Below are 24,457 nucleotides of genomic sequence, written 5' to 3'. Positions count from 1 at the left end.
ACACGTTTGCAAATATCCTTTTAGCATTAAATATTTTGTAACTCATCAAATTATATACTTGAAATTAAGGATCAAGTATTTGGTAAGAAACTTTCCATTTTTCCTCAAATTTGAATGAAGGTGATAATCTTCAGTTTTTCTATTGTTACGCCAATACAATTAATTGCCACTATATGGGATCAGTAATGTAGATAATGGAAGATAAAATCAATTGATAATTTATAAACAACTGTTTTTCTATAAATGTTACTTTCAAGATAAGAACTAAAATTTTATTCTACCTTTATAAGACTTCTGTCACTCTACTTTAGCCTGGAAGCAGCTTGATTAAAGCTCATAGGCAACTTACGAAATTTCAAAAGGAAAAAGTAATAATTATGGATGTATAAATATAATTTAATCTATATCATTCCCAATAAAATAAAAAATTGCCATATAAATTGAAAAAATGTCATTTGTCAATCTTAATAATTATAAATTAACATCAAATGAGAAAGGAAAGAAGGGGTTCTGAAATGCAATAGAAGAGATATATAAGATATAGAAAATTTGGAGACAAACATGATAAACATGTTTTGGAAGAAGTCCTTGGTTATTCAGTCTTTGACTATTATAAAAATTATGATTGTGCATAAGTCTAAGCTGGTGACTTTTAAATATTTTTAAGCTTAAATATACTTGAACACTTTAATATAATTTAATTTACAATAATTTATAAATTATAATTTAATATACTTAAAAGTTTAAGCTGGACAACAAGCTTACATATTTTAGTCTTATATTAGAACTTATTTAATAATCCAAAGAATTTTATGTTATATAGGTTATATCTGCTGATATTTATCATATTCAAAATAAATAAAACATTAAAACAAAAAATCAACAAGCACATATTCCATTAGTCATCAAAGCAATGATATCATGACACCTTATGTAGCTGCTGGAAAACTCCACTGTACACTTGAGAAAAAAATGAGAGCAAAAAAACAAATAACATGTTAATCTTCTTAAGAATATTTTGACCTTGCAGACCCCTGAAAGGGTTTCTGGGACATATCCCCCGCCCCCACCAGGAATCAGTGAGAATTACTGGTCAAGTCCCACAGTCATGGAAATGAAGTACTGTGAAAAATGAGAAGAAACTGATTAGCATCAGTTTCTTTGACAGTCACCTTAACAATTACATATGTCAAGATCATTTTATCATGCTATTTATTTTTAATTTTGTGTTTTGTACTGAAAAAAATCAAGTTTTCAGCTTTCTTGAAAAGATTCATTATTGATATTAGCATTCATTTTAATGGTCTCTAAGCTTCTTAAGAACTTGTTTTACTCAGAACTTCACAACTCTAGAAATATATGGCATGAATTAAAAATATATTGTATCATAAAAACATGTCTGTTCTATCTTTGGTTAAAAACAAACAAAACAAGAAAATAACTATGTTATGGTGCACAGAAACCCAGAGTAAATAATGATAATTGGCAGGCATAAAATAATGCAAATTCTTCCATAAAGAGGTTTTCTGTTCATAAAGTCTCTTTTGTACATTAATAGTTGGATGGAAGCAAAATGGTGATTCAATAGTTATTGACTTTATTAAATGTCATTGGCAATGAGGATGCTTTAAAACAAAAACTACATAATAGACCTATATAGAAAGACATTTGAATTAGGTAGTTGTAAAAATATGTTTTCTGTATTTCTCTATATTCCAAGTTCTTTTTATAAAAAGAATCAGATACAAATAGTGTGATCTATAGAACTTGAAATACATGGTTTTGAATTTGAAATGTTTTAATGAGGAAAAGTGAATTTTGCTATGTTCTTTTTAAGAACAATATGGTAGAAATTATATTTCACTGTCTTTCTTATACATTTGGAAATAGAAACCTGTGATCCTGACTTTTACCAAACATTTCTTCTGAAAAATTTTTCTGCCTTGTTTGAGTTGTGGTATTAGGTTGGTGCAAAAGTGATTGCGGGTTTTGCCATTACTTTCAATGGTAAAAACCACAATTACTTTTTGTACCAACCTAATATTATTTTGATTAATCTGTTCAAATTATAATTAAATTAACAAATTATATTTTTCAGTATCTAAAACACATTAAAATATAAAATGATGGCTAGATCTAAGTCATTCTTATTCACACATCTACCAAACTCAACACCCCAATCAAAATGTAATATTTCTGATATAATTTGGTTTCATTTGAAAATTCATGTATTTTTGGCTTTTTAGTGATTCATTATATATTTACACGTACAGCACAGTAATAAAAATGAAAAAGAATATTTTCATGGTCTTATTCAGTATACATGAAGATTCCCTTCATCTTACCCCATACCCATGTTTCTTCCCCCAGATCATGTTGCACAATGGAGAATGGGTGAAATATTATGGTTTACATAATGTATGTAATACATGTGGATGAAAAGTGGAAAAATAACCAAGCATTTCATGGATAGTTAGATATCTGGATTTGGGGACTATTATTAAGTTGACAATTAGTGTCTTTGGTATTCCTCCACCACTCCTCGGGCAGCATATCCCTGGTTCCATGATCTTCCTATCCAAGTGAGAAAGTTGCCTGCTCCATGCTCTTATTGTACCCTGACTGCCCCCCACTGTCTCCATTGGCATTCTCATTTCCCTCCCCCATCAGCATTTACTTGCCTGTCTTACTTCCACAGGTCCTGCTCCCTGATGGTAATTTGATAAACTAACTCTTTGAAAATAATTGCATTACAAAAACTAGGCTTTATGGGTATTATTTTTAAAGACATGTCATAAATAATATTTAAGAAACCTTGGTGTGTTAAAATTTAGGCCTTTCTCTTCTTCTTAGATCATATATTAATAGTCCCATCCTCATTATTTAGGACCATAGCTAGACCATATGACTAAGGCATAACAATTTTGAAGCCAAGTTTGGTGTTTAGATGGGCCAGTTCGTCTTACTTTTCATGTCAGATGAAATGAACATATAAATCCCCATTGTGGACCAGACCAAAGTATGCAGATGGCTCGGTGCAGATCCATGGCTACTACTGGAAAAGAACAGAAGTACCCATTGATGGTAGGTCAGTGAATTCATCTTCAGGAATGAAGGTCCATAAACAAGGGATAGTGTGATATGGTCAGAGTTCTACATTTACTGTCTGATTCTGTATGTATAGCAGAGGTATTTCTAGCAATAAATTTAAATGACTATAGAAATATTCGAAAATGCATAGTCAATCATTCCAAGAAAATGTAGAATCTCTCAAAACCAAAACGTTAGAAAAGCATTTTGATTTTCAAGATAACAAAATGAAATCCTTATCACCAGAGAAATAGGTATAGAACTCTGAAAGCTGAAATTGCCCAAATTGATTCTCTTAGATTTTGTTGGATGTTTGCTATGCGCATGTCATTACAGTTTGAATTTTCTTTTTATTTTAAACTGCTCAAGGTTTAAAAAATTTTTTTGCACACACATGGAAATGAGGAATGTAAAATTTGTTTTTATTAATCTTGTACATACAATATTAAAGAAGACTTCACCTCCAAATGAAATTGATTTCTCTTATGCTTTTTCCTTTATTTTTCTTATGGGCCTGTCCTTTACAGAAACAGGGAAGGCTAAATTCCTTCTGACCAGAAGTGATCATCTGCTTCTGGTCAAAAGAAAATGGGATGCTGATTAGCTACTATCATTTGTACCCAACAATTCCCTCCACTCCCAGTCCCACCCACTCCCCAACCCATCCACCCACTACCGCTTGCCCAAGGCAGCAGCTCCCACAGAGTGATGGCTTAGTACGAGTTCGCCAAGGCAACACATGGATAGTAAACTCTTCTTTGACAGGTGCCGCAAATGAGCTTTATTGAAAGTGGAGTTTCCAGTAGTGGTCTGTGGAAGTAGCATCAGGCTTTTCTCCTACAATTCAGCCACATCAGGGAACTCAAAATCATATTTCCTTGCATGACCTATCCTAATAATTTATCGTCTCACCTAACCTCTCCAACCTGTCCCAGTGGCTCTTGATTTATTGACCACGGTAGAGGGATATTTCTCCTCATCCTGTATTGCCTATTTCTAAATTTAAAACTCATACCTAAAATCTTAGTATCAAACAAAAATAGCTCAGGTTTTTCAAACTGTACTTTAATATATTGGATTTCAACTAAGTAAATCTTCAAGGTTTTAGGAATGCTTCAACTTGTTTTGGTCTTGATATAGTTTTCCAATAAACCAACAAACAAAAAATCTTTTGAAACAGCAAGGTTTGTGTTCAACCAAACTAACTAGCATGGGGAAAACAACAACAGCAACCGAAAACATTTCCAGAGGTTTTTAACTACAGAGAGTTGTTTAGGCCTCAGGATGTTTTTGCACAATCTGTCTAATCTTTCCCGTCAGGTGTTTTAGCATACAACTAAACCCCAGAGGGAAAGAAAAAATTCCTTTTGACTCACTCCATAATTCTTGTTTGACCCATATTTTATGCTAGTTCAAGCAGAAATCTGCTGAGAAGCTTACAAAAAATCTTTGAAAAGCTCTTTAGGAACAATTTTGTCACTCTCGATAGAAATGCCTACAGATGGACCCGCAGCCTTTTCTAATGGAGCCACAAACATTGCCTAATGCCTCACTGGGCTTGCACAGTGGGAAGGCTTCCTTTTGTTGGGTTAAATCCTTTAGAAAGGAGGACCATGTAGGTAGAGAGTATAAATGGAATTCCGCCATCATTTCTAGCTACCTCTAATCATTTGTAAGAACTTAAGAGATAAGTAATAAATAAGTAAATGACTGTTCTTATTAAAATTAGGAGAGTTTGATTTTAAAGGAGACAATGTATTCAAAAATTATAACTCGAAAAGTCACAAGACAATGTTGTATTTGTCGGTTCTGAAAATTTCTAGCTGTGTGTTCTTATATCAGCCAGCCTACCCCTCTGACTCAGTGATTGCTTACCCATAAAAAAACAGGGATAAGAATATTGAAATGACTACCTCATCCACTTAATGTGATAAAATGAGAAATGGATGACAAAACACTCTGTACAACATGAAGAACTATTCAAATGCAGAGTATTATTTTCAGAATGCAGATGGGATTATACGAACTCCATTGTGAGGTTTGAAATAATGGGACACTTTTATCCAAACACTTTTATGATTATTACTAATACTTCTGCAGTTAGTGAACAGGAACCTGCGGGTTCTTTTTATATGTTTGTATCTGCCTAGTTTTTCTCTCTGCACTTTAAACAAATTATATTGCATTTTATATAAATTTAACACTATAGTATATTTGCTATGAAGTGTCTGGAAATATACATGGATCAATTATATTGGCACATTTATAATAGCAGAAAAGTAATACTTTAGAAAACAAGGCTTTTTTATTTATCATCTATTAGAACAAAATTAAACATGAAAGCATGCTGTGTTATTTAGTTTTCCTTTTGATTATGGTTTTAATGAAGAGTGACTTCTAAGTCAATCACAAGACTAAATGTTTGAGAATATCTATTGGAGCACTATTCAAAAAAAGGGATTAAAAACACTTTAATATAAATTTTAAGGACTATGTCTAGGAAGAAAATCATATAAAATGTCATATAGAAACACTTAAGTCACAATAATTAAAAATAAGGTGTGAAATAAGGGAAGTGTTTGATTACTGTGAGATTTATAATTAAAAGAATATTTAAAGTAAGAACGTGAATAACATGAAGAAATCAACTGAACTTATTTGATGGAAGAAAGGTGAAAGGTGGAATTTTAAAAATGAAAGTCTTGGTAAGCCTAACAAGAAAAAAGAAATTGTGCTTTGATGATAATCTATAAACTGGGCTGAGTAACACATATTCAGAATTATCGTAATGTTTAAGCTGATTGTTTCCTTAATTACCTAATTTGGGAAACACCTCAGTGGTTTACCTCTGTAATGTGACATATATCTTACATTGCCACCACATATATAATTAATAGGGAGAAGGACATATGAAATGTTTTTAATTTTATGAGAATAAAAAGAATGCAATAGGAAAGTATAAGGCTTGATTTTAATTTTGTGCCAAATATAGACTCATAAAATCAAATATTTTAGGGCTGAGAGGTACTTAAGGGGGCAAATACTACTATTCTATTTTTAAAAAAAACATTATTTTAATATGTGCTTTTGAATTAAATTTGAAGATAATTGTATAATCACCCTAGCTTCATTCCTTGTCACTGGCAGTGGCACTCTTTCTTGGGGGAAAATTCTAGCAATGTTGGGGTCAGGTTACAGATGGATGTAAATTTGCTTTCCTTACTGAACAGAGCTATGAGTTCAAGGTTAGCCACTTCTCCAAAGCAAGAGCTCATGGAATTTACCTTCCTCTATCCAGGAACCTGAGAAGATTGCAAAGCAGATCAGACGTGGGAGAGAGAAATAGCAGAAGTGTTGCCTAGGGCAGCCCAATCCCATTATTTATTTACATTTTAATGTAATCTCTGATGCTTTTATTTGGTGACAATTTTCCATCTATCTTATAGCGTTTCCAAGATGGAACTTTGTCCTGCTCTCAAATGTCCAATCATTACAGCTGTCACTAGCAATGAGGCAGTAATTCAAATCTATTGCAACGAAATCAATTGAGAAAACAAAACTGACACATTCATTTTAAGCTGCATCATATAACAATGGCTCAGAACCCAGTAGTTTATGAATGAAATAAAGATACTTTATTTATTACACAGGCACTTGGAGATTCACATGCCCAACACATCTGATACACTTAACAACTATGGAAACACGAGTGGAAAATGTCTGTTTGTAGGATCAAGAGAGAACTTTCACCATGTAAAGGTCAATGAGTGCATTAACAATTTTTCCTTTACTTTCCTCTAAGAATTTTCAAAATCCACTAAATTTTTAAAAGTTACACTTGAAATAATAGGCAACAAAAACTGATCCACATTCCAACTGGTAGGCTAACTTGAACTGTGAGCAATTTAAACTTTTATCACAATGAAACATATTTATAGTCATGCTTGAACAGATTAGGTTAGTAGCATGCATTCCATTCTGCAATATGAATATTGTTAATCTATTTCCCAACAAAAGTATGCTCAGTGCATAGAAAAATACAAATCACTGTAGTCAATATATTACGGGACTGATCTTGGGACTTACATGGTGATGATGAAGTCCTGAAATGCCATGCCCACAAAAGCACATTAAAAAGTGGATAAACATATTTTATCAGACAATCTCTAAAAATTAAAGATGAGAGCTTTAAATTTGGGGATGTTCTTGCTGTGTGCTTTGAACAGGGCCTTTCTGCTCACCTCCTTCTGGCTTGACTGGTCCATCAGACATCACCTTCCTGAGGGCTAGCTGGCTTTGGTCTTGGTTGCCATTGGCTGGTGGAGGCAGATTATCAGACTGAGTTCTTTGAATGGGGAGGACTCCTGCTATGCTGTGTCTGTGCTGCTTCCTGGCATGATTAGACTGACCGCTTTTATGTGCTGCTGTGGCAGTGTGGGTGAAATGGAAACCCAGAGTATGTATCCTCAGATGGAACCAGCTTAAATGTTATTCATGCAAACAGAAGTGCTCTTTTGCTCTATTTAAATACGTTGTGTTTTCAAATGCCAAAATGACACCACATGCACAGCACTAAAGGGGTTTAAAACTGGCTGTTTCTTTGCAAATGATGACTAGGGAGATGGAGAGAACAATGATCTATCTCCATTGCCTGGCTAATGCCTTTTAGGAGTAACAGGGTACCTACATTTGTGAAATATTTGCACGTATTAAGTTTTTATATAATTATATCAATTGACTAAATTTTCACAAATGAAATGAAAATACAGCAGTTAAGATAGGTCAATTGTTATACTTTGATTGACTTATAGCTACCAGACATAGCATATCTTTATTTCCAATGGTTAGAAAAAATATCTGTAAAATCTGTCATCACATACAAAGTGTGATCCAACAGAATGGACCCAATTGTGCTCCTCAGTGAGGTTGCATTGCCTCATCACATATGCTGATACATATATTAATTTAATGTAGTTTTTTGAGAATGTAAGAATTACGATTTTCTTCACAGATTTTTCAGAAGACTACAAATTTTTGCACATGGAAAGCTACCATATTTCACAAGCAAAATTTGTTAGTGTTTTAAAGCACTGTCTTGAAATGGCTTTTCCTCCAAGGTTCTAGAAGTTGACTGTTGGTTGCATTATCTTCTGCCTAGACTTTTTGAGTGTTTTCAGATACAAGAATCTAATTGCGAATCTGCTGTAAATACTTATGTGTGTGCACTTGTTTTTTTTTTGGTATAAGGCCTGGAAAACTGGCAGCCACTTGTGCTTATAATTTCTGTATTCTAAAAGATATTTAAGCGCAAACAAAAAGGACACACAACATTGCTTTGCTTCCAAACATCACAGACACTGTATCAAATGCTATGAGCCAGGTTGGATGGATGGTGGAAACAAAGGAGAAACAGCCAGTTTTATTTCAGTCGATGTAAATAAAAAAAATCTAAATAAGAGCATATTAATGTATTGATATCGTTCTTACACAAAGGGACAGAGAACAGGGTGAGCAGAGGATGCTGAAAACTGAAAGCAAACAGGAAAGGACAGCAGGAAAGAAAGGCAACAGATGAACATTAAGCTGCCATGCTGAGGAATTTATTTGCGTCTTTTACTTGGTTGAATGCGGAGTTGTTGCACGGCAGCTTCGGCAGCAGCTATGGCAGCCCCTGCATCTTCCAGGTGGGTCTGAGTGACGCTGGTTTTGCTTTGACTGCGAGATGGTCCATGAGAACGGAGATGGCCTTCTGATGATGATTTTGAGCTACCAGGACTACTATGGGATTTCTCAATGGTGGGAACCTGCATGTCTGGTCACAAAAGGGTAAAACATGAGTTAAAGTTGTTCCAGCATTCCTCCTGTCAAGCTTGGTCTACACATAATTCGAAACTGCCTAAAATTTATGTTAATTCTGAGTCTTATATGATTAATTTATGCAACTGGTCATCATACAGAATGGTGATTAAACATCTGGGAAACAATCTGGGGGAGGAAAGGCAAAAGGATGATAGCAATGAAAAGAGAGAACTTTGAAAAAAGAAATACATTCTGACTAGCTTCTAGTAATAAATATGTTAACTTTTAGTTTCACCAAGCACCTCTGCTAATTCCAGTAGAGGTCAGGCAGGAGACAGTACACAGGAGGAGTTTTAAGCAAAAACAGGATGAAGGATGTGAGTCACTAGAACATATTAAATGTGGAGATTGTAGAATCATGCCTCAAACCATTGTAGAGAATGTATGGATCACATATTTCCTAAGGCAGTCATAGAAAGAGATCTTTATACTAATGATCTTGCAGAATGTTAAGCAAGATAAGAGTTGAGATGGCTAAGTGGTACCCATAAATGATCTATAAAACTCATCCATAAATAATCTACAGCACTCATAGTCAGCAGTTTTTGATATCAACTCAGCGGCCTACTGGACATGGACTCACTTTCTCATCTCCTAGAACACTTGCATTTATGATTCAGAGAATCTCATGTACAAGGAAACACTTTTCAATTTGCTGGACTTTCCTAGAAAAGGTGACAAGGAAGTAATACTCAAGTCCAATATAAAAATTATATTTAATACTTATAAATAGTTCAGCATATCTAGGTAAGGTACCACATGTTTTATCCCACAGAGGCAGTAACTAAGTTTATGATGAGGATTAATGTTGTGTTGTAGAACAGTTGGTTATGAACCTCTCAAAGGAAAAGCTCATTTGAATGAGAGTGCTGTACATATTTGCATATTGCCAAACCCAATGTATGGCACTGTTATTTAAAAAATAATAATTATTATTAAAAAATTAGCTTGAGTCCAACATTTAGGAAAGACAAGTAAATTTCAGCACACCAATTGTTTTGATGACAGGGGAAAATATTCTTTGTATGATAAATAAAAAGTAGCTTGCAAAATTATATTTATTGGGTAAGACAATATTTATGGACAACCAGAGAGTCAAACAATTAGAAGGGTAACTTAACGGTAATGATGATTATGTCTAGACAATGAACTGGTAGGGATTTTTATATTATCTTTATGAAATACCCAAATGCATTTTCTGAGATCACGTTACCATGGATTTTGAGGTGGAATAGACCAAATAGCTCATATAGTCACACCTCCTCCATTTTACGTGTTGAAAAATGGACAGTTAGAGAAGTGAAGATTACAAAGTGCTACACCTAAGTATGGGTAATGACCTGAGAATAAAGCCCATTTCTCCTGATACCATATCCATTACTCTTTGCATGACATTATATTAAGTATTTTCCAGTCGTGTCTAATCTATTAATATATGTTAAATGTACAAACATTCACACTAAGAAGATACAGACTGAACAAATAGACACAAAACTTTTTCTACTTAAAAAAATATTTCCTACCCTTTGATGGGTCAGGGAAGATACCATGGCTTCTGCTTTTGATAACAGATGGCTTTGGGGACTGCTGGCTGCTCTGACTGGAATGAGACTTGCCATGATCAATGCTTTCAGTCTGTTCTTTGAGAGAGTACCACCTTGGAGTGTTATCGAGGTGAGATGTGCTAGATAAATCAATCAATACCTGAAAAAAAGTGTAACAAATAAATGAAATTTAGGGACTAAAGTATAATTGATTCATTACTTTCCCTATGTTCTAAAATTTATTCAAGGATATAAACCAAGGAATACAGTATAACTTTTGAGGATGATGATTCTTTCTTCCTCAGTTTTCTTCACCAATGATACTGGAAACAATGTCTTTTACATACTCGATGCTTAATAAATGTTTGCTTGAACTGAACTGTATAAAATTTTTGACTATTAACTAAATTATTTGGATATGATGTTAAAAGATAGGGTCACAAGTCAATCTGTTCATAAAACAAAACTTCTTTTTGTTGTAAGAACTTATTCTAAGCTTACACGGTGAAACCCCGTCTCTGCTAAAAATACAAAAAAAAAAAAATTAGCTGGGTGTGGTGGCGGGCGCCTGTAGTCCCAGCTATGTGGAAGACTGAGGCAGGAGAATGGCATGAACCCAGGAGGCAGAGCTTACAGTAAGCTGAGATCGCACTACTGCACTCCAGCCTGGGCGACAGAGCAAGATTCCGTCTCAAACAAACAAACAAACAAAAACTCATAACTTATTTTAATCTTAAACTGGACTAGCAACTTGAAAAATGTTTGATTTTAGTCACAAAAGGGACAAAATGGAAAAGAATGAGTAAGTTGCAATTACAAACTTATTTATTCTATTTTAAAACACACTTTAGTTCACATTTGAAATAGGGATATGACTACCACATTTTGTCATGGTTTAATTGGCAACTTTTTTTTCCTTAGTACATTGGTGCATTTTACAGTTGCTGACATCTTAGATAGGATGAGCTAAAAAGAAATGAAAACCAGACCAATGGATATATGCTTTAGGCTCATGTAAACATAAGACCACAAATTAGATGGACTTCAGTAAGTCACTTTTTTGAAATGAAACATAAAGTCAGGCATAATACTAATCTAGAGTACTCCTGCCTAAGATCAAGATTAGTCCAAGTGGCTAGAGCTGGATGGAGCTAGAAGGTAAGGGTCAAATGCTCCGGTTTTGGTGAAAAGAGATGTGCAAAGTCTTAAGAACCAAACAAGTCCTCATTATCATCTTGATTACACAAAAGGATGTCGTATTTTGTAGGTTTTGGATTTTTTGGAGATTATTTTTAACATTAATTCATAACTTCTGCCCTAAGCAGAACACTAAACAATGTGTATGTGTGTATATATATTATGTATACTATATATAATAGGTACAGTATATATACATTGTATATATAACGTATATATATACACATTATATATACACTGTAGACATACAATTGCATACACTGTATAGTATATATTATACATTGTATATAGACATATATACATTGTATGTATATACACATTATATATACATATATAAAATATATGTATATACAATGTATAATATATGTATATATACAACATATAATGTATAATGTGTATATATACGCAATGTGTACATATCTACATTATACATATAATATTCCTATATATAAACAATATGTGTATATATTATGTTCATATATATAAACAATGTATATATACCTATAAACAATGTATATATATAATAGATTAAAAATCACAAGATCGGTTCACGCTACCAATTTCATGATTAGCTTATTTGTTTATTCTTAAATTTTTACAAGTACATAGTAAGTGTATATATTTATGGGGTATATGAGATATTCTGATACACGCATACAATTAGGTTATTTTGATTCCTTGATGTTAATGTAAAAATTGTTTTTATTGTTTTCTCCTACTTGTAGTTTTGCTTCTTAAAATGTTTTCAGTGATTTTTCTCAGAATACTTAATTATAAATAACAATGCAATCAATATGTCACATCAAATCAATTAAAGAACCTGTAAATGCATTTTTAAAAGTCCAGGCCATTTTATAATATAAGAAATTTGTTACTTCAAATCTCATTTGGACTCACAGTATGATTACATATCTTCCCATTGAGAGAAAATTTCATCTTAGAAATTAATTATAAAGTACATCAAGTGATAGAGTGAAAACCATTTCTTGAGTTGGTATTAATCTACTCAAAGAGTAAATCAGGAAATAAATTCTATCTGCCAAAAGATTTTTTTCAGAAATGGCTATCTTATAAACTTCAGAAACATGCTTTGCATCGTGCTTTAATTGGTGGTTTACCATAGCAGCAAATAAGGGAAAGGAAGTCAGAGGCTTACCTCCCCAAGGAAGTCGTTGGATGAAAATCTATCATAATCCCAAACTGTCACCTCCAGTGTTTTCTTCTTGAGCTATATAGTTCAAATAGAAATCTAATTAAATCTACCTTTCCATCATACATTTTCATTACACACATACAGTAGACATATTTTTTTTCCTTAAACTCCTTCCATTTATGTGAAAATACTTAAAATTTTACCAAAAACTATGTAGTTTAAATATTAAATATTGTGTAAAATTTGAATGGTTTCGCACTCTAAACTAGTGTTTGATCATGTGGAACATTATTATTTGGTGAATAAAATTATAATTCTTACTTATTTATTGTATCCCCACCTCATTTTCAAAAATAGAAATCAGAATTTATAAATACTGTAAATATAAGAAATTCATAGATTGCAAAAATGTCTAGTATTATCTAGATGAAGTATTTGGATTCAATGTTTCAGCAATTTCCAAAAAACTTAGTAGCACTGCCTTATTTCTGCAGGTGAGTTTATTTTAAATTCACAAATCCAGATTATAATTTATATCCAGCTTCATCTTTGTAATCAAATTAATCTACTAGAAGACAAATTAAGAATCTCATTTTGAAAGACAGTTCACTTGTAAATTGGTTTATATGGGAACTGTCTTTATAGTCTTCTCTCTGAATTCAACCTTATACATTTCAGTTATTGTCTGTTACTCAAGCAAAGATATAAAAATGCAGATTTTCAGAAATATAATAATGTAATTTTGCCTACAGTTACTTATCTGTGGTGATAATCCTTTATACCAGTCATCATTTTGCCTTCTTCTGTAGAGTTTAGCACCCCAATGCCAGATTCTTAGGAGGCCTCAATTTAGCAAAGAGATGAGATCCTAAAATATTGTCTAGTGGAGTAATACAGTTTTATGCACTGAATCTTATTTTTTGTGTGTATTGTATATGAAAGTCAAAATATAGACAGTTGGAAAATATATTTCTCAAATTTGATAAATGTGGCTTAGTCTATTAAAAATTTTAAATTCTGAAATAATCAATGGAAAATATTCCACTAGTTTTCTTATTTTATTTGTTTATGTTTTGGCTGCTTTGTCAAAATGTGCACATTTACTTTCACCCTATGCTTAAACGTCACTCATTTTTTCCATTGGCTACATTTCTTACATTATTTTACTCAACTTTTTTTGTTTGATTGGCAAAATGTATATAGATCCCAATTTTTGAATAATTGTGTTATCACTGTACTTATATTAGCCTAATTCTGTCACCTAGAAATAATCTTTACATACCTGTTCCATGGAAATACTTTTATAAATTACTGTTTGATTCCACTCAGGATTAAGACTTTTCTGGACATATTTAGTCCTTCTCTTGTACTCAGCACTGAATTGGGAGAAAAGAAAGAGTTATCTTGATTATTCACCTTAGTTGATGACTTCACAGTTAAACTAAAGGACATGCAGACTATTCAAGATATTTTATTTCAAATCACTATAGAATTATCTCATCATCCTTCTGTCTTAAACCTTAGTTTAAGTTGAATGCATAGTGACAATTTAAAAATATGTTGGATGCTTGTAGTTTTCTTTGCCCTAATGATTTTTTTTTAAAGAAATGCTTGTAGGTGTTCTAACTATACTATAATTTCAGAAATCTTACTCTTTCCTGAACGTAGGAGACAATTATATGAACTAAATGGTAACATCAATGTTATTGACCCATAAACAATAATTTGGTGTTTAACCTTACTATAGTTTTGTACATACGGAAAAGCAAAACTAAAACATTGTAATGAGTGTACTGAGAAAAAGATGAAGAATGGCTGTTGCTGTGGCTCACATTCCATAAACACTTGTTACTGATATCTAAAGTATATTCCAACACTCTTGGTAAAGTATATCTAATGCAGTTATAAAGCAAGTTTAATTAAATATAAATTTTTGGTTTATGTCAATAAATTTTTGGTTTATGTAATTTTACAATTGATGAACCAAATAAAAATCTTTCCTCAATTATTAGAACTTGGGACATTTGCATTAATCCTTGCCTTTCCATTTCCTCTGAGCACCAATTAGAAGCTTATATGCTACACATTTAAAAACAATTTATTTTCAAAGCCTATCCTAATTGAGTCTGGCAGAACATCTATAGCTGGCACCAACCTGCTGATGGGGTTGAAATTAGATTACTGTTACTTGCTATTACCACATGGTGCCCACACAGACAAGGCCTTTCTCTAACTCTCACTGCTTTTTTCTGAATTTTCTGCCTAAGCTTATGTCTCACATTCTAAATAATACGTCATCTCTGGTGGGCACTAGAGTCCTGTAAATCAACCTCTCTGTCTGGGGGTCCTGACATGTGTCTGGACTTCACAAGTTGCTTTTCCCTAAAAGGGGGCTGGACCTTGACTCTTGTAATCTGTAGTTCTATTCCAAACTGTAGCCAGACTAACTCTTGCTACATTCCTGGTCTCAAGTATTGCCATATCCTGGATGCCTAGAAATTTTCCCCAGCCACTAATTTACCTATACATTCTAGAGAAAGCTATTGAGGATCAAACTCCAGCTCACCACTCACTTTTAAAGATGGGCCTGCAGGCAAGTACTTTCCCTGTATCTCTGATTTTATTTTCTTACCAATCAGATACAAGGGAAATAATTCTCAACATTGACTGCATAATGGGATCACCTGAGTTCTGGTGGTGGGAGGTGGGTCAGTCAACCCTCCACCCAATTCCCTCTTACCCCTGCTTACTCCCCGAGGGAAAGTCTGATTTAATTAGTCTGGGATGAGGCTTGAATATTAGGATTTTTGAAGGCTCCCAGGTGAATCTAATGTGTAGCAAAGATTAAGAAGCACCAAGTTGGCGTTTCATAACACTTCACAAGTCAGCCATTGTGAGCTGAATCCAACTGAAGAAATAAAGTAGCATTCCTCCCACTTCAACCTATTTGAATGTACACAATTGAAGGCAGAATTTGACAGCTGTCACTCAATATAAATTACAAAGAATTTTAGGGAAATATACAGACAATGATTTAAAGAAAGAGGAGCTCTCATAGACTGTGGATAGGAAGTTTCTATATGTACTTTTTAGATAAATTTGTCAATATCTAGTGAAGTTTAAGTTTATATACCCAAACATCCAAATATTCAATTTCTACTAATTCCACTTCTACCGTAGAGAAATTCTCCTACCTGTGAACAAGAAATTTGTTCAAGAACATTAATTGCAACATTATTTCAATAGCAAGCCAATAGAAGAACGAATAAATATATTGTGATATATTCATTTCAATGAAATAGTAAGTGGCACTGAAAATCAATTAAATACATTTTAAAAGCCTCCCTCCATATATCAAGATAGATACATCTTGAAAAAGTTTTGATCAAAAACTTAATATAGTATGGTATAATGGTATAAAGATAAAATCATGTGAAATAAGATTACACATTATATATACATGTTATATGACATACATATATATTAATATCATAAGAAGACTTGTAAATTATGAATATTAAATTCAATTTAGTGAGTTTTTTTAATGGATAGGGAAGTGATTTCAGAGGGCTTCAGGGTATTATCTTTTAAAACATCTAAAACAAATATAGCAAAATCTTAAGATTTGACAAAATTGGGTAGCAAGCACACAGGTATTTGTTAGGGTATTTTCTATAATTTTTAATAAACTTGAAATATTTTATAATGAAAAATTCAAAAATTTTTAGTAAGATATGTTGCTTTAAATTTAGTTTTGGATTCTTTTTTTGATGGTGACATAGAACTAATGACTTAATTTGATGGTGATAGAATTAGTGTCTACAAAAAAGTGTCTACATAGAAATAATACATAGAAATTAATATATAGAAAGAGTTAATAACTTTAATTTGATAGTGACATAGAAAGAATTAGTGACTACTTTTAAGTTAATAGTAAACTTGGATTGCTGCTTTAGAATCATGGCTATTCTCATAGGTGAATATACATAGGGAAACAAACACATGGTAGTATGAGTTTTAAGCCTCTGTTTTGGACTTACTTATCAAGGTGGTGAGGTTATGGAAACCATATTAAGATTTATAATATACTGAACAGTAATAAAATCATGTTTTTCAAGTTCTAAAAAATATACAATTTGTTTAACAAGATGGGAATTAATATCAAATGCAAACCCATGTACTATCACTAAAATTTTGGGTCTGCCAATATATATTAAAATAGTCTGCAGTGGTATTAAAATATCTTTGAAGGGATTTATCAGTCACTATCTTTTCTTAATCCATACATGTGAATAACTGTTATTCAAATTTTTCAAATCCACATTTAGTCTTTTTTTTCACTTATACACCTAGCAAAAATTATTGAATGCCAACTCTGTATCAGGAATTGTACATCTCTATCAACTAAAAAACCCTTAATTGTATTGACATATGAGTATATATTTAATTCATGCATGAGAAGCATTTTTAAAAGTAAGCATATTAAAATCATAACTAACATTTATTAAATGCCTCCTTTTTCCTCTGGTAAAGTTCTAAGTGCTTTTCACGTGTTAACTCATGTAATACTCATATTAACCCCATTACACAGGTATTACTTCTGATTCCATTTTATAGGTGAGAAAACTTGAAGCTCACAAAAATTAAGGCATATTGTCAAAGTTGCATAGTTATTAACTGGTAGGACCAGGATCCAAACACAGGTAATTCGATTTCTTGCTTTTAAATAAATGTTATATGAACTCAATTGATTAGGCCCATCATAAAATGTGACATCCATCTATTTTCTTAATTGCAGTCTTCACTACCTGAAGTATCTAGTTTGTCTTCTTTATAATCTAAAATTCTCCATCTCAATTTAAATATATAATTTGTATACATATAATATAAATTATGTATAATGTGTGTAGACACACATTATAAACATCATGAACAAGTTAGGCCTTCTTTAGAGTTGCCTAGGGAAATTCTAAATGGTCCATCCTAAGTGAGTGTTGTGGAACAATTAGGCCTACTTATTATAAATACTGATGTTTGACCAGATACATTTAGAAATAACCTAAACTGATTGGACAAAAGTTAAAATGTTCATTTTAATAGAGTATCTTAATCATAGTAATGAGTTTGATTCTCCAATTCTCTCCAGACCTAAAACATCCATTGCCTTTAGAATTAATGAGAGTAAAACCAGCTTGCTCCTAAACACCAATGAAAGCCCTTGCAGTATTTTTTGCCCTTGCATTTCCTAACATGCAGAGCTAGTCACACAAAGCCATTCTTCAGTAACACTTGTTTTATAACTACCATGCTCTGATCATATCGTACACAATTTCAATGAACTGTGTTGCCACCTAACACAATTTAAAACTCTACACAAAATAGTCATATCAAAATCTGTGGATTTACAAGTTGAAGGTAGGCAGGTAAACAGGGGGATTCTTAAATGTGAGCATAAAGTCAGTCTGAGAAATAAGTGGAGTTCATCCTCCCTTTCCTTTCTTGTCTAGTAAACACACTATATTCTCTTGTGGGAAGATTACATTAATGATTTAACATTAGGACAATTAGGACAATTATATCCAATAATTAAAGAAGTTTATTAATAAGGGAAAATAAAAAGGTCAATACATAAAGATGGGACATGGTGCTTATCAAAAAATATCTAAAACTTCACCCCCTTGAAGTTTTGCCTTGTTTGTTGGTTTGTTTATTTATTTTTTGAGATGGAGTCTTGCTCTGTTGCTCAGGCTGGAGTGCGGTGCAATCTTGACTCACTGCAAGCTCCGCCTCCCGGGTTCACGCCATTCTCCTGCCTCAGCCTCCTGAGTAGCTGGGACTACAGGCACTCACCACCACGCCCGGCTAATTTTTTTTTGTATTTTTAGTAGAGACGGGGTTTCACCGTGTTAGCCAGGATGGTCTTGATCTCCTAACCCCATGATCCGCTCTCCCTGGGCTCCCAAAGTGCTGGTGGTTTATTTTTTAATTTGTTTTTATTGGTCATTTTGTCATGCATAGGTATATATACTTTTAAGGCTGTCTGAAAGAATTTTTGAAATTCAATTATTCTACTCAAGACCAACAGGAAAACAGTTTCCATGTACGTATTTTTTAATTTCAGAAGAAAAACTGAGAAAAGATAACGAAATTTGAAGGCTTCTTTGGTGTATCTACTTTTATAAAATTATCCAAAACATTGAAAGTATTCATTTTTAATGTTTTATCTGGTTTTCTTTTACTAAACTTACTATACACACACACACACACACACACACACACACACACAAACACACGTTTTTCAAAATTACTCCTCTGAGGTTATTTCTCTTAATTTAGAAAAAGTACAATCTGCATCCCATTTGGTAAGCTCTGTTTAACAGTGCAATGGTGTGCTTATTGTCTATCATTCTATTTTCCTCTTTGCTCTCTGATGGCAGAGACTATGGCTACATTGTCAGTTGTAACCCCTGCACCTGGCACAGTGTCTGACACATAGTCTGTGCTAAGTAAATGTTCAGTGATCCTTAGAACATGCTTGTATTTTGTTTTCCTTTAAAATCTACTGAAGTAAAATAAATTTTGGACATCATATTGTAAATACACATACCACCTGTACCTGCCTTCCATAGGTCCCAGAGGAAATAGTTTGATAGGCTACCAATGCTGTTTAGAGAAAGGTCCAGCCAGGAATTGGGCTTCCAGGTATAAAGATAGCTAAAAATAATTATATCCATAACAAAATCTCAGTAAAGAGAAAATATTTTCACTTTGCTCAACAGTGTGATGAGAGAAAACCAGAGCGAGGCCCTTCATATATGCTCATTTCCATTTCTTAATTATCCAACAGGAAGTATTGAGTTCATGCACGACCCAGACCTTTTCCTTGTCATTCTCTCACCTTATCTTGCCTGACATTTTGCCCTTCAGAGTTTGAGTATATTGATCAGAGGGTGGGAAGAAAAAAGTAAAGGAGACAAGGAAACCAAATCAGTGTACTTTTTAACTAGCTAACAGGACTCTTCTTTTAAATTTAGGAATGAAAGATGTATTACATTTTATTATTAAAGAAAAGTTGTTTAATTTTCTATATAGTATTTTAAAATAATTTAGTATAATTCAGAAGCTCAAGCATTCTGTACCTTTCTGTTGCAGAGATAATCAACCACTGGTTACAAAAAATGTATGATACACATTGCTAGCAATAATAATAATAACTACTATTGATTGAACGCTTATTATGTTCCAGACATTATGCTTATCACTTTTGATGTATTTATTTCATGTATTTCACAGAAGGCCTGGGAAGGGAGCTGTTATTATTCCTATTTTGTAGAAGATAAAATAGTTTTAGAGAACTCTTAGAGCTTCTAAGTGACAGGGCTAAATTTCAAACGCCAGTTCTTAAGGACCTCACTTATTGGCTTCCATAGTCTAACTTACAATGTCAGTACCTTGTCAATATAATTCCCTCTTACATTGACAATTCTCAAAGACATGGTGAAAGTGATTTCTAGATGAAAGTATAAGAAAGTAGCTTCTAGATCTTTTAAATAGTTATCTAAGACATGCTATTATTTATTATAATTTATAAAATATTCTCTCTTTTATAAGTTAAATACAATCTCTATCATTCTGATAATTTTTCCCAAGTTTCTATATATAAAAGATAGGGAGATTCTGAATAATGTGATTAATAATATCTGTTCTAAAAATAACACTATTTCTTTGAAACAAAACTAATTTTGCATATCAGCCTGAGAGACCTGGATTGTGTTCTGTGATGAGAGAACCAGCCATAACAAGGAATCTATCACAGTGTCAGTTACATTGTTTGCCATAATTATGTGGCTGTAAGGAAACAAAAAGTTTCTGGGCAATAGCAAGGCTGTGGTAACAAATCCTACTGTTTGAAATATTTACATATTTATGCTTTTAAAAATCAGAAACAGCCTCATTTGGGAAACAGCTCATTAGTAGTAAATATGTGAAATTTTAATGTCATAGACAAAAACGAATGCTGTACCATTAATAATCTGGGTGGGATTAAAATCCTCATCACCCTATTGCTACAGATCATACATGATTTGCCTTCCCAACTAAATGACACATTTAATTTATAATGCAATGAGAGATGTGCAAAATAATGCTTTTGGCTATGTACTAAGAAATTGCCTTAGTTGACAGTGTAATGATGCAACTTGTTATGAGCTGTATTAGAAAACGCTCCTACTATTGGGAACAAAGGAAGATTATCTTATTGCTAATATACTACAGCAAGCCAGTTATGGCATCCTACATTGCATAGCAAAAATTTTGTGGGGCAGAAGTTATAAAGGCATGAAAACGTTTCAACATTAGGTTCAAGTGAGGGACCAAGTTCAAACACTTATTATCGTTTTTTTTTTTTTTTTGAGGCTGGAGTGCAGTGGTGCGATCTTGGCTCACTGCAAGCTCCACCTCCTAGGTTCACGCTATTTTCCTGCCTCAGCCTCCTGAGTAGCTGGGACTATAGGTGTCCGCCACCATGCCTGGCTAATTTTTTGTATTTTTAGTAGAGACGGGGTTTCACTGTGTTAGCCAGGTGGTCTCCATCTCCTGACCACGTGATCTGCCCACCTCGGCCTCCCAAAGTCCTGGGATTACAGGTGTGAGCCACCGCACCCGATGGGATACACACCTGCACTGGACATCCAGAAGACCCATTAATTACTTTTGAAAAATGACTATAGATATTTTTATTTTAATAGAAGACTCGAGAACTTAAATCATGATTAGTATGTGAGAAGCTAAATGAGTTTTAGTGAATAGATTATAAATGAGACTTTAGTTATGTCTAATTCCATGGTAATAATATTTTATTCATTGTTTCTATGTTTTTAATATTTTCTACTTTTCTGTGTTCTATTGCACACATCTGCTCAAGCTATTTAGAAATATGCTCAGAACAATTTGTTGTAGTGCTGATTCAATAGATATAAACATGTAGAAAAATATAAGTTACAGTCCATGTTGAAGTGCCAGTGAATGTACATAAAAATGCAAAAAGTATAATTCAAGACATAACAGCATAGCTTGACACTGAAAGAGAAACAACTCTACCTTGCATTCTGGACAACCATGACTTGACTGCATTGATTCCAAGAGTGAGAGTGAAGGGGTAAAACAGGAAAGTAGAAAAGACAGGAAGAAAATAGTTAGGAACAGAAATAAGAAAGAAAATATGAAAATAATAACTAGAGGAGCTATTCCATAACATACAAATGACATGAGGCAGAAAATGCTAGAACTACAGTGAAAATAATACCTTGCAAGTGTAATACATTCCAAGGCCTTTGCTTGTCTAATAATTATGAGCGTAATTGAAAGAAAGACCCAGGAATTGAATAGGAGTAGCTTATTAGCTGCCTTTGAGCCAAACCTCACCAAGTAGGGATGCTTTACTTGACAAATCGCATGAAGACAGCTTTAGGTGGGGCATTTGTTCTCCATTTCACCATGGTTCCTACCATTCCTTGTTGCTTACCCCAGAATGGACTGACAGATTCATGTTACCTGCCTATCCTTCCTGGTTCTTTAAGTTTGTAACATTCTAATTGACACATATCCTGTAATAAATAAAAGACAGATACTCCCATATTGTGTAAAAGATTATATTCCAGGATATCATTAGAGAATATAGAATATAAACAACAATGCTTTATTTTCATTCTTTCATTTGCAAATGCTAATTACAGACAAATCCTTGGCAGTGATTTCCCCTTGTATCATAATATTGTCATAAATAACACTGAAGGTCTAATGACTCAAATCAAAGGGAGAATGAAGTTATCAGTTTGTTGTTGTTGTTAGACTCTAAAAGATATTGCCAAATTATAGTTACAACTACTATATATAGATATAAATGAATTAACATAAAACAAAAACCACCTTTTCCTGTACTGTGTGACTATTGGTAATCTCTACATAAAATTATTGGTTTTTCAAAATGTTCAATAAAGTAAAACTAGAGCAACCATATCAACAATTCCAAGTTTTAAAAATAAAATTATTGAGAAGGATGAAATTAAAAGCTGTGAACTAACTTTGATATAGCACCTGGCAATTTAAAAATTATTTTCTGAGTATTATCTAGTTTGGTTCTCCTGACATGCTAAAAATGATGATTCCACCTCCCTTGGCTCTCAGGGTTGACAAGAATACTGAATCTCAAACAAATTGGTGATCTGCCTGTGGTGATATAAACACTAAGCAGCAGATTCAAGGGCAGTGTATAGCTCTAATTTGGATCCTGTTTAAACAAACCAACTACAGTAAAACAATACACTTCATATAATTAAAATGCTTTTAAATTTGCCACAGATTATTTTATGTCCTAGAAAATAGTCTATTTTGGTGAGTGCTCCATGTGTACTTGAAGGGAATACGAATTTGCTATTGATGGGTAGTATATTCTGTAAATACCAATTAGATCATCAAACCAACTAGGAAAATATTATGAGGCAACCAAACAATTATTTGAAAAATTTAAAATTGTGCTTATACAAGGTATTAAGGCTATTTTTAAATGACTTTTATTTTTCAGAAACATATACTAAAATATTTGCAGAAATAATTATAACAGCTGGGATTTACTTCCAAATAATCTGGATTAAGGGAGTGTATGAGGAAAAATGAAACATGATTGGTCACTAAGTGATAACTGTTGAGGCTGAGTGATGGGTACATGGTGTGTCATATTATTCCTTCTACTTGTGTACCACAATGGAAAATTTCCAAGTTAAAAGGAAGATTCAAATGTCACTCCACAAATTAAAACGAAAATGAATAAAAAATAAAACCAGTTTCTTTAAATTACCAACTCAAAGTTCTTTTTATTTTACCTCCATTTGTTGATCTTATGTTTCCATCTTGCTAATTTGGCTGATATAAATTGTTGAAGTAAAGGATAATAATTTGTAGGGTTCAAATCAGTGCTTTGAAACTATCCTTGAGTACTGACTTATATACCAGAACACAGCAATTTGTATTATGTGAAAGTTAAATATCTCCAAAGAACACTTGCTTATATCAACAATTTATACATCACACAAGAGATTCAAAGAGATATTTTTTATTTATTTACCAAAGTCAATACTTCAAATACCACTTTGTGCTATTTTATAATTTTTAAATCAGTGATTTGGAAATATGCGTACAAATAAGGATACATCAGGAAGCCACTTAATCAACACTAACATATTGGAAAATACACATGTCCTATAAAAATAAACAGTAACTTGTAAGTCCTTGAATACTGATTTCTCAGATAAATTTGGGAAGGTAAGCCAATTCTTTAACTTTGACACAAATAATTCCTTAAATGATTTCATAGTGAATCTGATAGTTATCACAGGAGTGGTTTCCAGAATTGAAAGGCTGATTTGCTCTCTTGGAGGCTGGTTTCATTATGATCACTGTTCTGCTACAACCCTGTAAGGCTTAATTACAAGTTTTTAATTCCACCTTATCTACTAATTGGAAATAAATACATATGACGTGTGGAGGAAAGTAAGGAAAAGATAATAAAGTCAACTAAAATGAGGTGTTGACATTAAAGAGTAGAAAACACTATACT

At 32.9% G+C, this 24,457-nt stretch overlaps 1 protein-coding gene across 3 annotated transcripts in view; it reads right to left on the bottom strand.

Moving 5' to 3' along the window:
* PCLO (piccolo presynaptic cytomatrix protein) overlaps positions 1–24,457 on the bottom strand; it is a 416,642-nt gene that overhangs the window by 57,175 nt on the left and 335,010 nt on the right. For 2 of the 3 annotated variants that reach the window (XM_024249810.2, XM_054559582.1), the window contains exons 16-20: positions 21,943–21,969; positions 14,126–14,219; positions 12,847–12,918; positions 10,473–10,653; positions 8,708–8,902 (exon numbers count right to left, since the gene is read on the bottom strand). In XM_024249810.2, coding sequence (XP_024105578.2) covers positions 8,708–8,902; positions 10,473–10,653; positions 12,847–12,918; positions 14,126–14,219; positions 21,943–21,969 — 569 coding nt within the window. The remainder of the gene's footprint in view (positions 1–8,707; positions 8,903–10,472; positions 10,654–12,846; positions 12,919–14,125; positions 14,220–21,942; positions 21,970–24,457) is intronic. The other variant, XM_054559581.1, reaches the window with a different exon arrangement.

Source organism: Pongo abelii, chromosome 6 (assembly GCF_028885655.2).
Source record: "Pongo abelii isolate AG06213 chromosome 6, NHGRI_mPonAbe1-v2.0_pri, whole genome shotgun sequence".
NCBI lineage: Eukaryota > Metazoa > Chordata > Mammalia > Primates > Hominidae > Pongo > Pongo abelii.
Note: the sequence above shows the minus strand (reverse complement) of the source record. Positions and strands in the feature narration are given on the sequence as shown.